General features: G+C 39.4%; 2 protein-coding genes across 3 annotated transcripts; both read right to left on the bottom strand.

The window, feature by feature from the left end:
- Positions 1-527: 527 nt before the first annotated feature.
- LOC118406440 (plasmolipin-like) lies at positions 528-8,415 on the bottom strand. Its single transcript, XM_035806493.1, has 4 exons — positions 8,033-8,415; positions 4,036-4,215; positions 3,134-3,259; positions 528-2,794 (listed from the first exon to the last, which is right to left on the bottom strand). The coding sequence occupies exons 1-4, from the start codon at positions 8,183-8,185 to the stop codon at positions 2,687-2,689; spliced, it is 567 nt and encodes a 188-aa protein (XP_035662386.1). The 5' UTR covers positions 8,186-8,415; the 3' UTR covers positions 528-2,686.
- A 951-nt stretch (positions 8,416-9,366) lies between these two features.
- On the bottom strand, positions 9,367-16,381 carry LOC118406424 (synaptotagmin-1-like). Of its 2 annotated transcripts, none has more exons than XM_035806473.1 (6): positions 16,253-16,381; positions 13,657-13,891; positions 12,852-13,006; positions 11,595-12,146; positions 10,751-10,862; positions 9,367-10,375 (listed from the first exon to the last, which is right to left on the bottom strand). In XM_035806473.1, the coding sequence occupies exons 2-6, from the start codon at positions 13,835-13,837 to the stop codon at positions 10,062-10,064; spliced, it is 1,314 nt and encodes a 437-aa protein (XP_035662366.1). In that variant the 5' UTR covers positions 13,838-13,891; positions 16,253-16,381; the 3' UTR covers positions 9,367-10,061. The 2 variants fall into 2 exon arrangements, with proteins under 2 accessions (XP_035662366.1, XP_035662367.1); XM_035806474.1 differs by having other exon boundaries at positions 11,595-12,153; positions 12,859-13,006.
- Between the last annotated feature and the right edge of the window lie 2,651 nt (positions 16,382-19,032).

The raw sequence follows: 19,032 nt of genomic DNA, 5'->3' as shown, positions 1-19,032 counted from the left end.
AGTGAAAACTTGTTATGCCTTGGTTATAGTACATTTCAAGTCAAATACATGTGCATGTATATAACGTTAATGTGACCAGATGTATTGCGATGTATCAACAATCCGCTAGGTGTCTCTATTGTACTGCTACATGAAATACATGTAGTGATGATCATGTACAGTATTTGAAGTGTACAGATTGAGATGTCAGCCTCCTCTTAAACTCGAAAAAGATGGTTTGCTAAATTTCCCAGAGGAAAGTGTGTTTCGGACTAAGTCACTTTTGTGTGTGTGTGTGTGTGTGTGTGTGTGTGTGTAATCACAAAAAACGAAATATTTATTGATTTTTTTTTCACGGGGGTGGGTGGGGTATACGGTACAAATGTATATGTTCATTAATAAGCGATTCAAGGTAACAAGATTTTTTCTGATTATGAGCTGAAATGCTCACAGGATACCCTTTATGCAGAAAGAGGGAAAATGAGAGAGAGAGAGAGAGGGATATATAGAGAGAGATTGATTAATGAAGAAACAAAAGGAGTCCCATGTTTGTATAAACAAAGTATTTATTGTTAGAACCACAAACCTCATACAAAATGGCACCACAACCAGACCCCTAGGCCAGGTACAACATGTAAAAATACACTCTCTACTCCGTGAAGTAGTCTTATAATTAGTTAATGCTAGTTCACCTTTATCCACCGGGGTAATCTAACGCTAGTTCACCTTTATCCGTGGGTGACCTTTATCCGTTGTCTTTTAAAACAGCACATGTAGAAGTATTAAGTCTGCGGACTGTGGTTTCAAATTTGCAATATTTTTAAAATGTTCCAATTCGAAACTACTGTCCATCGACTTCATATCCCAAAATATGTTTTTTCTTATAAACAACGAATATAGGTTACCCTCGGATAAAGGTGAACCAGCGTTATATCCGTTCTTTTAAAAACAGGCTATTTAGAATATTGTTGTTTTGTACCCCCGTCTGTGGACTTGATATCAAGTCAAGTCGGTCGACATGATATCCCTAAATACCCTGCTTTTAAAACAACGGATATAGGTTATGCCACAGATAAAGGTAAACTAGCCTTACAAACAACAGTAATAGTTTCACCCAAATCTATGCAAGGCACACAAGGCAAGTTAGAGGCTAGCAATTATCACTATTGGTCAAAGTTTTCAGAAGTTTACATAACAAGTTATCCTACACCATCTAGTAATAACTAGATCACCAATTGAAAAAGGTTAAGTTGTAGTATAACTGTTCTGAGGTATACACATGCAATAGTGTAATACAGTATATTCAAGAAGTATAGAAATACTCTGCAGTATGCAAAAATACTCTGCGCTTTGCAAAAAATATTCTGCACTATGCACAGATATTCTGCACTATGCACAAATATTCTGCACTATGCACAACTATTTTATACTATGCAAAAATAGTGGGCACTACACAACAATATTCTGCACTGTGCAAAAACTATAGTCTATATGAAACATACCAATGACCAATCCTATCAAAATAAGCTGTTTATCCAATAATAGAATGACAACTATTGGTTCAGCCAATGAGACAGTGGATGCATGTCTGTCAAATATTGCTTTTTATGTATTTATTTTGTATTTCTAGGTTTAGACTAAGGTTTGCAAGGATATGGTATGAGTCCATTTAATGAGAGAAATACTACAAGGTTGATTTATGCATGAACTCCTAGCACCATTCAAACACATCCCACAAAAATGCTTTCAAGTCATCTTATTATTCACATCATACAAATTGAGAAAAAACGTCACAATTTCTCTTCACACAATTAGACAGCACTACATCTTTTTATACTTTGAATTCTGTGTCTTGAAATGAGTATAAACCACAACAAAAAAAGTGAAATGAATAAATACAATTTTACTGCAACAAAAACTTACTGATACCTCAGATGTCATGAAACTAAAAATTGAAAAATTTTAGCTGTCATTCCAAACCTCAAACTCAGTTGATGACAGGCAATCCAAAATCTTGAAGTTTAAATTTTACAACATATGACAAAATGTACTTTGTATATAAGTCAGCTCCGAGTTGCTTTTCTTGTTTTTTTGAAAACGTAAAAATAATATATATATATATAAATAGGGAGAAAATATAATGTGCATATGGGCAAGTAATATGAATGTAACATTTTGAACATTGGGATGTTAACTTCAGCTCCTAATAATGAAAAGAAAGACATGCATTTATGTGCACTAACTTTAAATGTGGCTTCAAGTTTTAAGGAACTTTCTTAGACAAAGTCTTGTTTATGTGATCAAGACAACACTAGTACTTAAGAATTCTTTCTTACAAAACTGTGATGTACAAAAAAGCAGTTAATTTTAAAGGCACTTCATTTAAATGTAATGTTATTCCTTTTCAGATGTAGGGAAATTGTAGTTATGAATTATTATGATCATTATTCCTATCAGTTTTTATAATTCTTATTTTTCCTATCAAAACCTTTCTCTCTCTTGCTAAATTCACTTCAAGGCACATGTCCACTGTAGAAAAGCACAAAATACAAACTTACAAACGTTTTCTACTGCAAAAAAAATACAAACTTGGGTAAGTCTAAGTTAACAGCAAATTTTACAACTGCCTGAAAAGAAAATTCCTCTTGAAAAAATTAGGCACTTGGAAGGCGATATCTGGACCTCCGTAGGGTCCTGATGATCGTGCTCAGGCGTTTGCGGTGCTCCCGGCCGCGTTGGTTCCGCCGCTCTGCCAGTTACGGAACGCCAGGAAGGCGTCAACTGCGTAGCAGACCGTGGTGAAGAGGGCAAAGGCCTGTGGGAAGGATAATCACAAGGTTATGAATTATAGTGTAGGATAAGTTTACGTTAAGCAACATTACACAATATTTCTTGCCTTCATTCTTCACTTCAGGATGCTTTGTCCAGAACTCAGGGGTCCTGGTTCCAAATTGTGCCCTTTGGATTGGAGAGGCACTTCCCCACTGACTTTCCCCACTCCACAAAGGTGTTTAAGTTGGTACCTCTCTTCTGTTCACCTGTCTTTGGCAACAGCTTAAGCTTGCAGCACCTTTAGAGTTTTTTAAGTTTAACAAGTGCTTCCTTTATTCAAGACAATACAGAAATTCTCAAGGTTTAAAAAAAACGTCCTTACCGCTGCGGCCGCGTAGGTGTTGTACCAATTGGAGCCCAGGATCTGGTATCTGGTGTGGGTGGTGCCGGCCTGGACAGCGAAGGCAATCAGGTACAGCAGTGTGGCTGCAGCACCGTAAACCAGCTCCTACAGTTGTTGATAGATTTATTAGTAATCAACGTAATCTGTATCTCTGTTATATCCTTTCGTCTTCCACTATCGAACCCAATAACCCAGGATCTTATGATAGTTAGCCTAGACTAGAGTAGACACCTTTGATATTGTTTTTTTTTACTTTGTATAAATCTCTCATGTCCTGCAATTAGCCCACAGGCAAGCATTTGCAATAAACGTAACAATTATATTCTATCTGACCCTCACCTCCATCATGACATTAATGAAAAGTGGCCTGCAGGCTGATTTGAGCTTCTCATTAATTATTGATGGTTCAAAGAAACAATCAAACTGAAATGGTTCAAAATGGTTTAGACACTCATCTAAAAATCTCATGTTTGGCAGCCTGCGTGCTCTATTAAGGACTAAAATGGCTTTTTGCAGTTGTACAGGTTGCTGTACAATTTCGGTTTTCAGCTACCACTTATGAGGAATTAAAACAGCTGATTATGCTAATCAGCTATCTAAATACCTTGTAACTCATAGATAGACCATTGAAATATGACATACAGCATAATTGGTACATTCAACGAAAAGTCCAACTGCTGTCTGAATTTAGCATAAAGCCAAGCAAACTACCAAATGTACGTATGAACCATTGACAGAACTTGACCCTTATCTAGAGGTGGTCATACTAATGTAAACATTTCCATTTATCCTTGAGAGAAAAAAATTACATACAACTTAAAAGACAAATCTAAAGAAAATCACAAAAATACACAGTTTCTAACGAAAATGTTGTTCCTCACCAGGAAGAGCCAGGGTAGACCGATGCGCTTGTAGAGTGAGGTGGAGTACAGCACCACCAGCAGCAGGGTGATGACCCAGCAGGTCACCGCCACAAACATCACCCAGTGCTGACCTCCGCCGTAGTCATAGTAACGGTACGGGTACGACGCAACGCACGCCCAGGTGATCAGGCCAAAGAACTAGAGAGGAAAGAAAAATGGTAAAACATGTGGGTGTCATCATTCTTAATCTTAGAAGAATTGGTATGATAAAATCAATACTAGTAGTACTTATTCTACTGCCAGGACAAAGACAGTTTTAACAACCATTTGTTCTTAGAATTTACTATAGTGCGAGGTCTGATTGCAGAGTGTCTAATCACTGCAGTAGCAGAACATAGTTGACTTCTACAGCACTAGTTCACCATTATCCGCGGGGTAACCTTTATCCGTTGTATATAAAATAGAAGTAGTTAGGGATATCAAGTCCATAGATGGCTGTTTCTGACTGGAATGCTATGAAAATATTGCAATTTGAAACCAACATTTATCCGTTGCCTAGATATCCCTAAATACCTAAAAAACAACAGATATGGGTTACCAATGTGGATGACGGTGAACTTCTGTTATTTACATGAAGTAAAAAAAATCGTGTAATGTTAAGAAGATCCCTACTAGCATTTTTTTTCTTTCTTTGCCTACAAAATTGTAGGTTGCCAGCTACTTCACCTGACAGTGTGTAATTTTGTGCACTTATCCACAACAGATACAAATGATTACATTCCAGTGGTCTGCATTACTGCAAATCCTCAAATATTTGCAGCACTTTTAAGGGCTTTGTTCTTACAGCCACTTAATTGCGAACTAATCCTACCTATGAAAATTCCCTAAATGTTTTTCATTATTCCTCTGCATCTACTGTACAAACTTGGAGATATTACAAACTTTATGATTTTAACCAAATCTTTGAAATTTAGGAACCAACTGCCAGTAGTACTCATCGTCTCAAATCATAGTAATTTTGGATGCCAGGCAGATTGAAAGGAATTTCAGTAGAAATACAAGAACCAGTTTTTCTAGGGTTACTAATCTTCTATCATTCTATGGAGGCCAGTTGCCCCTCCCTAGCACAGTGTCCCACTTCCAGAATGTAATGACCATACTGTACTAGTATGAGGGACTAGGCAATGTCCCAGGCTGGGCAATTGTTTGTATTTATTAATTATCTGTGGCAAAGTCAGCTGTCAACAACAGCTAGACTGTGTGACATTTTAACCCTTAACCAGCATGATTCATCATTTATGCATTATGATATCAACAATATATACTCAATACCAGGCATATACAGTACACTGACTGTATTTCTTGAATTACAATAATTATCATAGAATTTATCACAGTTTCTGTTTACTGTTTAGTCAATGTTGTATCAGAACTTTATCCGTTGCATATAATATCTTTTTCGACACAACATTTGGAAACTATAGATATAATCATCATCCTTACAGACATGAACACAACATTATACGATACATTCTGTTGCACTCCCTACAAATAAGTACGATGCAACCACATCACAGTGTGGTGCCAGTCTTTGTAGAGTCTGGTAAAGGTACTAGTAGTGACATTTGGAACAGGGTTAAACATGTCAGCCATTCTGGCTTTCGATACAAACAAGTTACACATTCTTTTTTAATTGAGGGGTGGGGGATCTAGGTGTATAAGAATATTGTCACTTTTGGCCTTTACAAACGTTTGGATTTACAGTACAGATGATATACAATACAACAGAGACTTGAAACAGTGCCATTGGGGTCATTGACCCTGACCACATACCAGCCTGGGGTGTCAACACTTGTTAACAGCAGCTGGCTTCGGTTTCACATTATTTTTCATCCTAGTCATTGTTTGAAAGCCTTAGCCTGATTAAATCTCGCTTATAGCAGCCCGCCAAACATCCGCCGGCGGGGAGGGGCCAGTTAGAGCCCTGGACAGCGGAGTTTGTGTTACACAGACTATGAAAGCCTGTGTTGTTGCCAATGGTTTTTGCCATTTTAAGCTTATTATAGAAAAAATTTGCATCCATGCCATCCATTAGCTTTTGATTTTTTTAATACATGGACTGGGTGAAATTTTTGTCTGTCCCAACAAGTAAGACCTGCAGTTGCCGTACAACTATATAGCAATTAAGGACAGGTCATATTAGTGTTGACAAGATGCTCCATGCCGAGTCCATGGTGTCATCAAGTGAGATTTCTTCAATTCTTAAATGCATTGAACTAGTTGCACTTTTAAATTTGATTTATTGTCATAAATATCTTGCAAACAAGTTGTCATCTTACAAGCTATAGTTTTGAACCAATTTGTTGTGTATACAGTCAATGATACTGATCTAGTCGATATAATCCTCTCAAATCTCTTGGCTTCTGTGCAAAGATTTTATCAAACCAAAGGATTACTTCAAGTTGTGTTAGAAATGAATTGCCATGTACATATACAATTAGTATTTCATAATATAGAACTGAAGCAGTACAAATGATGAAATATACGTTGGATGTCTAAAAAAGGGGGTGTAAATTCACATCGGCCAAAGAAATGTTACCATCCGCAAAGGCCCTAAAGGTCACCATAAACCATTGCCCAACAGTGCAATCACCAGGCATTATGCCAACAGTGACCTTTGCGGTCCTGGCATTCCTCGCAAATTCCTCTTTCCAAGAAACAGGAAAAAACAACACCTTTCTGTTTTCTACCAGATTTTGCCAGAAGTATTTTGGTGAAATGTTACCCTAATGTAATTGACCAACACTTGATCTAAGGTTTCACAACAGCGGCTCGGTTACTTAAGATGTTTATGTGGCACAATCCTTCCGCTAATCACGCCGGGGGAGGTCAGCTTGGACAGGACATACTGGGGATAGTTTGTCAAGCCAACGAGATTCGGAAGAGACCATTTTACTAGTCCCAGGGGAGGGATCGGCTAATGCCAAAACACTTACTCATCAATCAAATAAACTAGCAATTAATGATAGAATTGAGAGCTTATCATATATAATTTATTGTAATTATGGCATGATAATAATTTGATTCATAAGGATTGTCAGACTTTTTTTCAAGATTAATTGGAAAGCAAAGGTTAGCAGGTTTACAGTAGCCAGTGCCAGGGATATGTCACATTCATAAGGAATGCCAAACAGGGAGGTAGCCCTGAAGGAAGAACACCACACCCACATTCACTATTCCACCCTTTTTACTGAGGCCTGGGAAAGGGGAAGGTTTCTGTAATGTCATCTTAAACCATCTGTGCTTAATTTTGTAAATCTTGAATATTCTAACATTTGTATTTTCCTGTAAGGGTTGATTTTTAGAATGTCACATAACTAATAGACAAGTATTACATAGCAGAGTTAATGTTACATACTAGTAGCATAAACAAGTATTAAATGGTTCCAATTGACATTACAGTATGATTCACAAAACTGTGTCAAAGTCTGTCCTGTTTTGTTGTTTTCATCCCATGTTCCTTTATCTGCTTTATACTATGAATTAGATAATTCTATCAATAATTAATTGACCTATAAACTATTTTTGGCAGTTGAAGAAGCCATATTTGAACTTTGGGTAATAGATTCTTGCTACTTTCTTATAAATCCAGAAAATCATTGGGACAGTTTATTTACAGACTATGCCTGAAATACGACTAGTGTGAAACCTAGCAACCGCGCCCCGCCCAACTCTAAAGTAACGGACACTATCTTAGTTTCACAATTGCCAGTCTTACGTTAGAGTCTTCATACCGAACTTTACCTTGAAATGATTATCAAGGAAGAAACGCTTTCAGTATCAACCTTCTAGTTGTTGACACATGGTTCACAAACGCGAAATTCCAGAAGCTAAATGAGCAAATGAAGTCTGCAGATGTTGTATTAGTGAGTAGGCGTGCCCCTTGCAAACACGAACACACACACAAGCGTTTCTTCCTCACATTTATCTAGGCAAGGAATGGAGAAATACTCACGAGTTGAAGAATCTTCAAGATGCCTGGAAGCGTCAAGAAGTAGCCGATGTCGCAGAAGGGTGAGGAAGAGCTTGTAGTCGTGGTGGTTGTCGTGGTGGTGGCCGTTGTCGTGTGGGAATCGGGAAAACCTGGGTCCGCCATCTTATCTTGCATACTTCAAGATCCTTGCAAGGAGCTCCTGTTTCTTCCAGAAAATTCACGCGGCGTAGATTCTAAGGCTGAAACCTTAACGGAAGCCTTTCCTCTTCTTATGAGGAGAAGATGAAGCCAAAAATCAAAGTTGAGGAAGGAAACGTTACGAAGTTGTTGTTACCAACGACTTGATGACATTCGATCTGTCAGGGAGCGTCCCTTGCTGTTTATCTAACCTTTGACCTGAATGGCGGGAAGGTATCTATTACCATAGTGGCAAGTACACTCAGTTGTAGTTTGGTAAAATTCCGCTAGCTGTCGCTGTGAGACTGCTAGCAAGTCACAAGTTTCTGTTTCAGAAGGGAGGATACTTTTATACAAAGCATAATTAAACAAAGTCTAACTGACCTTTTGGCAATCTTGAATTGTAGCAGGTAGCCGCAATGATGTTACCCGATGACATGTCCAGTGTTTCCCGCCATTTTGCCAAACATGATCCGGAACACAGTCTTTATAGGTCCGCCCTAGCCACAGGCGACTGTTGTATTGTAGAGCATTATGAGCCAAATGCAATACAACAGTCGCCTGTAACTAGGTCCGCCTCAACGAAAAGGTCAGTTTATACACATCATATCACACAGTAGGAACGTTATGGCTGAGGGAAAACGTATTTTACTTATAGTGTTGTTTTTAATTTTCTGCAGGTCACCCGAGAATCGTAGGAATGATCATATAACGTTATCAGCAACATGTTAAAACGAGGGTACAATACACGGTGACTGATTTATATAGATCATTTTGCCTAATACATGTATGCCTGACCATGCAAGATGTGCAATTGATAATCTTGCGAATGCTTTGGGTCTTGGCCATGGGCAGGTGACTTGTGCAATCTCTACAGGCAAGAAAGCGCGGGACAGTGTAGAGACTGTCGTCTGCAGACTTGTCAGTCATTATTACCGTGCTCTAAAACGTCCTTCACATAACTGAATGTACGTAGTGCAAAATTGCAATTCGCGCATTTCCATGTAACCAAGCACACTCTTGTCAAACCTACTGTTCTTGATTTTTAGGAATACGACGTCTAGAGATCCATCATACAATACTTTACCTCCCAATTTGAAATGATAAATGCAATCCAAGCCCTTTGATCTTTTATTTAGTGCTGAGAGGGTAAAGAAAAAAAAAAACACACAGCAGTATTCCAATATCAATAACCATCTTTAATTGCAAGTTTCCATCTATTGTTTAACATCTGAAACGAGTTTTCTGTTGCTCGGTACATTGTTATTAGTTATTTATACATTTTCGACTGAGCAAAAAGATTATATACAGAGCATACGTCTATCTATTTCTTCACTGTTATCACTTATGTCATTTTCCTTAATTTTCACCATTAAGAGCATTGCACATGTCACACATATAATACAATTTCATTCCATTTATTTTTACAATTACAGTTTACCAAGTAAAATTTGTTTGAAGTTTCGGTTATGCTGGTTCGATCCTCATGGCACCCAAAAACTGATGCGAGTGTGCAAAAAAAAGTTGCCTTCATTATGAAATCTAAATAGCCAAGAACAAAAAATCAATGACCTCACAAGAAGAAAATGGTATATCTAACAATGAAGTCTGTGTTTTTCATCTCTCACCGCTTGTTCGACTTTGGAAGACGTCACTCAAGTGGCTTCACTCAAGTGACGCATGAAAAAGGTTACGTTTTTCGTTATTTTTGTGTAACTTACAGCAGAAATTTCCTCTTTTTTTGCAGCATTTTGAATGGTTTAGGATATGGTCGCTAACTTTCTTAGGAAACGACAGAAAATGCATACCCGTGCCCGGATCCCGGATGTCATCCTTATAATGATTGTATTGTATGATAATATGTCATCGTGGCTCACGTGACCAGATGCCATCTTGCGACTGGTCGCCTTGGCGACCGCGTCATCTGTATCCAGTGCTCCTGGCCGGGACCTCTGCAACCGGAACCAACCATCACCTGACCTAACACGTCATACCTTATTGACCCGGATCTAGATGTGTATTGTGGGATACACAAGAACAAAATGGCGCGGACATCATCCAAGTGTTCATGTGGTAGGTCAAATGAAATGCTATCATTAAGGACTATCTCCGGGGCTATCTTGTGGAGTCTCGTCTTCTTCTTGACTTGTTTATGATGTTGAACTAAGCAGACCTTCACGAACATTGCTGCAAGAAGGTGAAAAAGTATTTATTGATTTGTGACGAAAAAACTAAGACCCAATTTAAATGATGGATGATACTAGCTATCATGATAGAATGTAGCTTCATCCAGTTTTTCAATAGAATATATGAACAGTTTAATTCTTGTTTAACTTGAACTTCAAGTTGAAGTGATATGTCGGACAATTCAATGCAACAGGGACAGATAAAGCCTCGTTTTCATGCGTTCTCGCGAGATCTCAAAAGAGCGAGATTCAGCGTGAATCTTTTTCAAATAGGAGACCATTACAACTACTCAGCAAAGATACAAATCCCTGGCATCAGCTAGCTAGCATTTCTACACATGTAGTTTAGTTAACTTAACAAATCCATGAGACTTACATTTAGATGTCGCTTTTCCCGTCACCATATCCTTGACCTTGATGACGACGACAGTCAGTTTCTCCGCCGTGGGGAGGTAGTTCAAGGTGAACAGGATCTCTCCAAGGCTGTCCTGTGAAACACAAGTGTAGAGGTTGTTTTATATAGCGTTATGTCAGTCGTGTTCAGCACTAAGGACAGATGCATTCACATGTTTTTGTTCGTTTGTTTGAACCTTTATTTATTCATGAAAGCTCAAATTGGCATGCAGGCCGCTTTTCATTGAGGTCATGAGGGAAGAGGCAATGGTCAGACAAAGTACATAACAGACTCACGGATACAGTTTACATCGTTTAGAGGCCCTTATAAGTCCTATAAGTATTTCTTGACATGTGACTATAGTTACTAAACAGTTAGCAAATCAAGAATTAAACTATTGTAGTGGACACGAGAACCTTGAGGTCACATTCGATTTTTGATTTTCGGTTACTGGCTGGGCGTTGGGTTCATGGCGCTTAACATGACTTTTCTCACTGTAGCCAGGTGCAAAACGTGACTACGGTTGGTGAAGTAAAAGGCGATAAAAGGAGAGAGTTGGGGTATACCTTCAAATACTGTGACCTTAACACAGTATATAACAACTCACGGCCTCGAAGTATCAACGAAACTACTTATACATTTTTACAGTTGGTATTCTTGAGAATCTAATATTTTACATATTTCAATTAGAACATGAGATTTATCTTCAAATATTGGGGCTATCTACTATCATACTTTGAGCAAACGGGCTTGCAAAGTGATACAGATAGCGTACAATCAATAGAAAGTACGAACAAAAACATATGTTAGGCCTGCATCAACTCACTTGCTTAGCTGGCTTGAGATCCTGCCAGAACGTCCGCCCATCTCCCAGCCTCAAGCCCCTCAGAGGAAAGTGTAGAACCCCGATGCTGTAGTCTCGCGAGAACTTGTCGTACTCGAACACTTCCACGTTGAGCATGAACTTCCAAATCTCGTCCTCACGCACTTCCGCTTCAAACCGCTCCTCGTACACAGGGTTCAGGCTCTTCTTCTGGATAGCCGTTTGCCACCTCAGTCTGTGTATCCTACTCAAGTCTTTGCTGTACTGTTCTGCGTTTCTCTTGGCCTCTTCTGTTAGGGACAGGCTAGCTTTGACGTAAGTGTTCACGGGTTCGTCCATTCTAGGCGGGAGGTCTTTGATCTCGTGGATGGTGATGAACAGTAGGTCCAGCGCATGTAGGGTGAAACGCAGCTTCGCTCTGTATTCAGGAGACGGGGGCGCGGATGTAAGTTGTACTGACTGTTCGTTTACTGGACGTATGGATAAAATCCCACTGTCTAAGCTCTTTGGAATGTCGAGGTCATCTTCTATCAGTTGGTTGTAGTCCAAACGCGCCTGTGGACAAGAAAAAGAGAAAATAAACAAAAATGATTATATGTCGTAAAAAGAAGTTGGAAAGTGGAGTTCTCAATCTGCGACCGTTAATGTTAAGGACAAATTAAATCAAACCCTTCAGGGTTGAACAAGTTTTCTAAGATCCACTTGTCCTATCGGGCAAGCACATAAAAAATGTACTTGCCCGAACCAATTTTTCACTTGCCCAAAATTCAAATGTCACTGTTACTAGTATATGCATTTTCACTTCTAGCAATGGAATTCTCTGTAGACAATTGCTTGATGTCATGACTGTAAAAAGTAACAAGTATAACAAAATTGCACTCAATCAATGGAAAATCTTACTTGCCCGATCGGACAAGTGGGGTAGGACATACACTTGCCCGAACAGCACTTTCACTTGCCCTGGACAATAGGGCTAGTTGACTTGTTTATCCCTAACCCTTTCACATGAAAGAACCCAGCACATATTTCAATTGGAGTACAGAGAAGAAACACAGATTTTAAGACAGATATTATTACTTTGTCTTAACTTTTGTCACCGTCCGAATTTTTATTGAACTTTTGGCATTGCAATACAGAAAACGGCACATGTGTATTCACAATACGTAGTAGCAAGACAACAACAACAACAAGTCATCATGAGATACATACTATTATATAGGCAAAAACAAACGAACAAACAAACAAATAGAGTTCCTATACCTGCGGGTGATACGGCATGAATGACGGGGACACATTTCTGGGCTTGTTGTGACCGTTGGCGTCAGACTCGTAGTCGGAAGTTGCAGGTTCGCCCCAGACGATGTGGGACGACCAACCATGCTCCTTTTCGTCAATATCGCTGTCTGTGGGGGTTTCTGCAAGAAAATCAAAGTAGTGAATTAAAAGAATTATGCTCTGTTGCAGGCTAGCCTGATTTAATCTCGCTTATAGCAAACCGCCCAACATCCGCCGGCCACTTAAAAGGGCAAAGGAGGGGCCAGTTACAGCCCTGGACAGCAGAGTTTGTGTTACACAAAGTAGTTGCAGGCTACTTTCAACAACGTATCGTCAAGATGGATCTTAAAATTTGTGCTCGAAATACTTTTCTCAGCTAGGTTGACCAGGCGGCAACCTGAGTCAAAAGCCAGGTTGCGCCATCAAAATTTCAATTCGTCCCACTTCCAAGTCATTACTTTCTTTAAATCAGCTATTTATCCATTATCTTTCCTTCCAATTACATGTAACATGTTTTGAGAAACACATACAAAAAGCTTATTCACGTAGGTTGGACAAAAGCGTTGTTCCAACTGCAAAATTGAAAATATGGTTGCGTTTCAATAGGGAAAAGCTTGCTGTGTATTCAGCAACAAGTGTTAAAATGTTAAAGCTAAAAGTTGTTTATAGTGTTCAAACATGTCGAGATGTTTGTCAAATGACAACATCATAGGTTAGATATAAGTATACAAGGTACAAAGCCCCTTTGATTCCGCTAGGTGCCCCCCGTAGGTAATGAACCATTTCTTACGTATCTCTCTGCCGCAGCAGTTGCTGAACCTCCAGTCCCGGGCCCACTTACAGATGACGAAGATGAAGACGACCACGGCAAACGTGGCACAGGCGGCTATGATGGAGTATTTGGCCTCGGGGCTCAGGCCCAGCGGTGCCATGTGCCGCTTGTCGAACTCGTGTTCATCGTGGGCCACCATCGCGAATTCACGTAGGCCTCAACTTCTGGACGTTAGGTTACTCTCAATCGTCACCTGCGCAAGGAAATATAATATATGTATTTCCTTCAACAACCTGATTTGAAGATTTATTTTTAAAAAGGCAGTTACATAACCTGTTTGGAGGATGTAAGATGTGTCTAGGACATGGTATTAGAAGGCGGAGCCCCTCCCTCTCCTAGGCTGGTATGCAGCCGTATTGTAGCTTCCGAGTCTCTTCTGTCCTCTCCGCAGAGGAAAGAAGAGACTCAGGATCTATAATACGGCTGGATACCAGGCTAGCCTACTCCTGACACCGCCTTTTACCTTATCAATTAAAGTCAGTTACCCATTTCTACACCTTTAAAATTCACGGTAAAGATACTCCCATAGACCAGTCACAGTTAGTATTTTTCTTCCGGTACTGCCGGTACAAGCCACCCAGGACAAAAAGAAAATGCCAGCAAAAGTGTATAATGAGCAAAAAAAAAGAAAAGAGAAAAAGCCCAGAGAACCTGCTATGGAGGCTGATAGTTGGTGCTGATTATCAAAGGTCACATTATCGACACCTGACCTGCACTAATTATAACCACCATGTGTCATGGACGGACCTATCATGAACACAATTAGTGTTATGTAACCCGATTTTCTCACGTCAACAACTTCAAAGGTTGAATAAAGATATTGCAGCGTTAGCATGACCACTATAAACTTGCATTGATATTTGTTCAATACGCATTGGGTTTTAACTATGGGTGAATTCCCCAAACAGTGCAAATGTCATAACACACGTTTTACACCACTTACATTTGTCAATCGTCGTCTTGATTGTAATTTTGAAATGAGATCTAATCAATTTTCAACACCAAAACATGTTGTTTAACGGGGTTCTTTTTAAGGCTTTGATTTACAGCATATTTTAGTTTACGTTGTTCCAGTTGTCATGTACCAGACAGGGGGGTGGGGGGGGGGGGGGTGGACCACTTATGTAACATCTTAGCTACCGTACTTATAGCTAATGCCTTTGTTAAAGCTCACTGTAGAGTAAGACAGGGTCATGGTCTAAACAATTGGCTTGGAAGGAATTGAAACGTACGTGTCAGGATGTGAGAGTTGATAATATTTCATTAAACCCCATTTTGGCAGCCCCATTTTGATCGTCTTTGTCACTAAGACATAGCAAGGACATGAACTAAATGTCAAGTTTGTTGAAAAAACAGACCCTCATGCATCCCCTTTTCTCGGTACTCGTGACATTATGAAAGCGCCTTGCTTATACAGTAAACAATTCACGGTGTACGGGTCGGGTGCTGTCAGGCGTCCACATTCGCGACCGTGTTCCTAGATTTTGGTTTCCATCGCGCGAGATCTACTGGCCAAAAATCGTAAGAAGCTATGCTTTTTTTGGTCGATAGCGACTCCTGGTTGATTGTTACATATTTATCTTACGTCTTTTAGCTTACGTAATGACCTTGATTGTTTCTTTTTTTCCCACGGTAACAATGCACACGGCGAGGGCCTGCATAATTTTGTACATGTATATGCCTTGGGGCGCTAGCCGCTTGTCTCTCGAAGTATTGCGTGATGTGTCCACCGGCAAAATCATGCTGCTAACTTCCCATCAATGTTATTTCAAAATATGTAAAAACTTCATACTACATTCTGCATACTATTTATGACAGAAAAGTTAATAATTAATCGCAGTGTGTGTTTGAATTTACAGGTTAAAAGAAAACCTGCATTGATTTCATACCTGGGAAAATATGTTCTTTCTGTAAAGAAGGAAGCTTTCCGTGGTCTAGTTACAAGTACGTACGTTTCACTGGCAAAGATTAAGAACACGAATCGTAAATTTGAAAAAAGTGAATCACCTACAAGTCATATAAATGTTGTATGGGGTCCTAAATTAACAGGTGTGTTAGACCATAGGTAATATGGCGGGTCGCCTAAACCCACCTCCCGCAACCCTACCCTCTGTCCCTACTGGCGGCTTGTAACGAGTTAAATTGCCTCTGGTAGACTTTTCAAGTTCTGTATTTCTATCTATAAGTTGTACAGAATAGGGTAGAAAAGTTTCCCCGAGTGTTTAGGTTACCAAAAAAAAAAAAGGACACGGGTCCCTGCACCTCACTCCAAGCTTACCATTTGTCCCTGTATGTAGCATTTGTCGTTGAAATGTCTGTACTAGGCTCTTTGAGGGCTGTATTTATGTAGAATTTAACCAACATTGGGCAGAAACATTTACATGATCATGAATAGTAATGTGGCCAGAGAAAGGACAAGGTTATTGTACTGATGACGAGACATTCTCCTGCTTGCAAACTACTCTTTGGCCAACTAATTCCACCTACTTCTGTAACTGACAATGTTGGCAGGAGCAAGAACAATCAAAAGCAACGTGAAAAGTTAAAGACGTACCTTGAAGATGCTCAATGTCTTCATTCTTGTTGTGAAGTTTTGTTAGAGAGTTATTTTTATGTTGTTGTCTGCTCACAGGTCCCCTCCCACAACGGGTCAGCAGAAAACCAGTTCTACCAGTTCAGGGTACGGCGGTCACGTGACAGGTAAGGTGCGGGGATTCTACAGGGGTGGTGGGGCGGAACTTAGTCAATAAGGACCCCATAGGTCTGTCACAAATTTTACACGGTTAAAACATCAAGGGCGTTGTTCGTTACTGTTGGAGCTTGTATGACAACATACATGTTGATTGGTTAACAAGGATTAGCTTAAAAAATAATATTCAGTGATTGATGCATTTGTATTGTTTTGTCACTTGTCGCTGGTGTTTAATCACTAAAGTCAACATCTACACCTGTGGGGTCTTGGATGTAGTGATCTTAAAAAGAGGGTGCGCTTGAAGTAAAAGAGCAAGCACAATAAATCCTACACACACGTGTTGCATTACACGATTCTAATCTTAGCCCTGCACGACAGCCATTTCTAGTAAATTTTCTTCGCTGAATAGGTAAAGGTGGGCTCCCACTGAACTCGCGTCACGCTTGCGTCGCTTCGGGGTTCGTTCATTGTGTCACTGTTGTGTTATTTTCGCCGATCTTCTGTAGCGCTCCCACTGACATGCGTCACTGTTGCGTTTCTAGACTAAATGGACAGGTTATCGGCAGCGTTGTCAATGTATGAAAAATCACTGTAAAATGATGAAAATGCCTTAAAATGAGATTTATAAAGAAATAATTTCCCTTGTGATGATGCTTATGCTTATGAATGTTACTTATGTTATATGATAACCTTGAAAGACTTTTACAGTAAAAGAAGTAACCCAAATGAATGGACACGAACCATATACCAGATTTGACTCCATCGCTTATGTGTTTTGCAACAAGTATGTGTAATGGTGTGTGTTAATTTTCATGTTTCACAAATGAAAAATCTTGATATTTCCTACGTTTTAATAGGAAATAGACAAAATATAACCGTGGCATGTTGGCGTCACTGTTGTGTCACTGTAACTGGAAAACCGCTGTAAAATGATATCCAAAATGTATCCAAAATAGCTTTTCAATAATAAAGTGATGTTTACTTTTGATAGTTGGTGCAAAATAGACAAAATATAACCTTGATACTGTTGAAGACATGTTGGCGTCACTATTGTGTCACTGTTGTGTTACTCTTGGGTCACTGTTGTGTCACTCTTGGGTCAGTTGCCACTTGCGTTATATTTTAACTTCCAAAAAAACCATCGTACTTGCTTGTGTCACCTCTAGGTTCGCTCGCGCCACCTCTAGGTGCCGCGGGGTCACGTCTGCGTTGTCGAACCCCGAAGCGACGCAAGCGTGACGCGAGTGCAGTGGGAGCCCACCTTAACTTACTATAACATTTCACACTCCTGGCTGTAAGAGTACTATTTGCTTGTATGCGGGTAAAAGTCGTTCAATTCTGGTCGGTCTGTTAGGCTGGTAAATATCATTGTTACATCAAAGAGAAATGAGGTACTGTGTGTGCAAGTGTGTGTGTGCATGTATGTGTGTGTATATGCATATATATCAAACATTACAACACTAATATTTCAAGGAGGTATGAGGTCTCTGAAGTCTTGTTAACACATTTGATATGGTATGGGTCATTCATACAGTACAGATATGTATCGCTATGTGTCGTTTTAGAAACACTTTAATCGCAAATTGGCAAAAACTCTATGACTGAAAAGGGTCATTCCATTGTTAAACGTCAGGGATGAGGAATGAATATTGTAACTAATAAAGGCCGCCGAGGTGGATAATTGTTATTACTCCGGGACGGAGGGTACGCTCCTACGGAGTATTGTTGTTGGATAATATGTAAGGATTGTTCATTTACTGCATTCGCATGTAGCTTGGCATGTCGTCTGCTCGTAGTTGCGAGATGATGCTCGTTGTTGTTTGTAATACGTACCCGGCATTGTGGACCATGCCGTCGATGTTTCTATGAGCTCGAGTCTTCTATGTGGTTCGGTATTTCGTGCATAAAGATAAGGTACAATTGTATTATACCCAGTACAAACATATCATATGTTCCTCTTCACACATTTTGATGTCTCTTATATAAAAGCAAGCTTACCCTTTCAGGTATTATTATATTCCGTACATCAACTTCGGTATGATCACCCACGCCCTAACCTGTACATTTTCATCTTGCAGATGTTGTTTTCCATGCGACTGAATTTCTGAATAAAGAATGACTTTACTACTCAAGCATAAGTAATAATCATATGCATTTTTCATACCATATTTCTAACTGGAGCACAACAAGATCAATGTGAGGAGCTTAAAAGAGTAATGAGCTCTACAGATGTGTTGATTGTAGAAGTAAACCACTATATAAAATCTTTCGAGGGCTTTCAAGTTCTAAAACATATCTTCCACTATATATTGCCATCAGATATGTTATATATTTTATAATTTCATGACTAAAACAATTTTGCAAACACCTCTAATATGAAAACAAATCTTATTATTTCTTTAAAGATTATTTTGATGTCTCTAAGAAAAGGAATAAGCTCATCTTTTATCATTATTTTGTACATCAATCCCTACATCCCACCCACACAGTATCTTTTAAACTGTTATCCTGCCGACATTTTGATGTGTTTTCAGAGGCAAACAAAAGACTTCGAGCCGAATTCAATTACTCCCCGCGATTGCATATTGATCTAGCAGTTCAGCGAGGAAAAACTCGGGGTTAACGTTTATCACGCCTGAAAA

The sequence above is a fragment of the Branchiostoma floridae genome, chromosome 19 (assembly GCF_000003815.2).
Source record: "Branchiostoma floridae strain S238N-H82 chromosome 19, Bfl_VNyyK, whole genome shotgun sequence".
NCBI classification, from domain to species: Eukaryota; Metazoa; Chordata; class Leptocardii; order Amphioxiformes; family Branchiostomatidae; genus Branchiostoma; species Branchiostoma floridae.
The sequence above is the reverse complement of the archived record's forward strand: the minus strand, read 5'-3'. Positions and strand labels throughout refer to the sequence as shown.

Coding starts and splice junctions, on each gene's coding strand:
- LOC118406440 (XM_035806493.1), bottom strand. CDS start 8,185: ATGCAAGATAAGATGGCGGACCCAGGTTTTCCCGATTCCCACACGACA. Junction 3,260..4,035: donor GTCTACCCTGGCTCTTCCTG/GTGAGGAACAAC, acceptor CAACAACTGTAG/GAGCTGGTTTACGGTGCTGC. Junction 2,795..3,133: donor ACACCTACGCGGCCGCAGCG/GTAAGGACGTTT, acceptor TCCTTCCCACAG/GCCTTTGCCCTCTTCACCAC.
- LOC118406424 (XM_035806473.1), bottom strand. CDS start 13,837: ATGGTGGCCCACGATGAACACGAGTTCGACAAGCGGCACATGGCACCG. Junction 13,007..13,656: donor CTGCTGCGGCAGAGAGATAC/GTAAGAAATGGT, acceptor ATTTTCTTGCAG/AAACCCCCACAGACAGCGAT. Junction 10,376..10,750: donor GGGAAAAGCGACATCTAAAT/GTAAGTCTCATG, acceptor ACCTTCTTGCAG/CAATGTTCGTGAAGGTCTGC.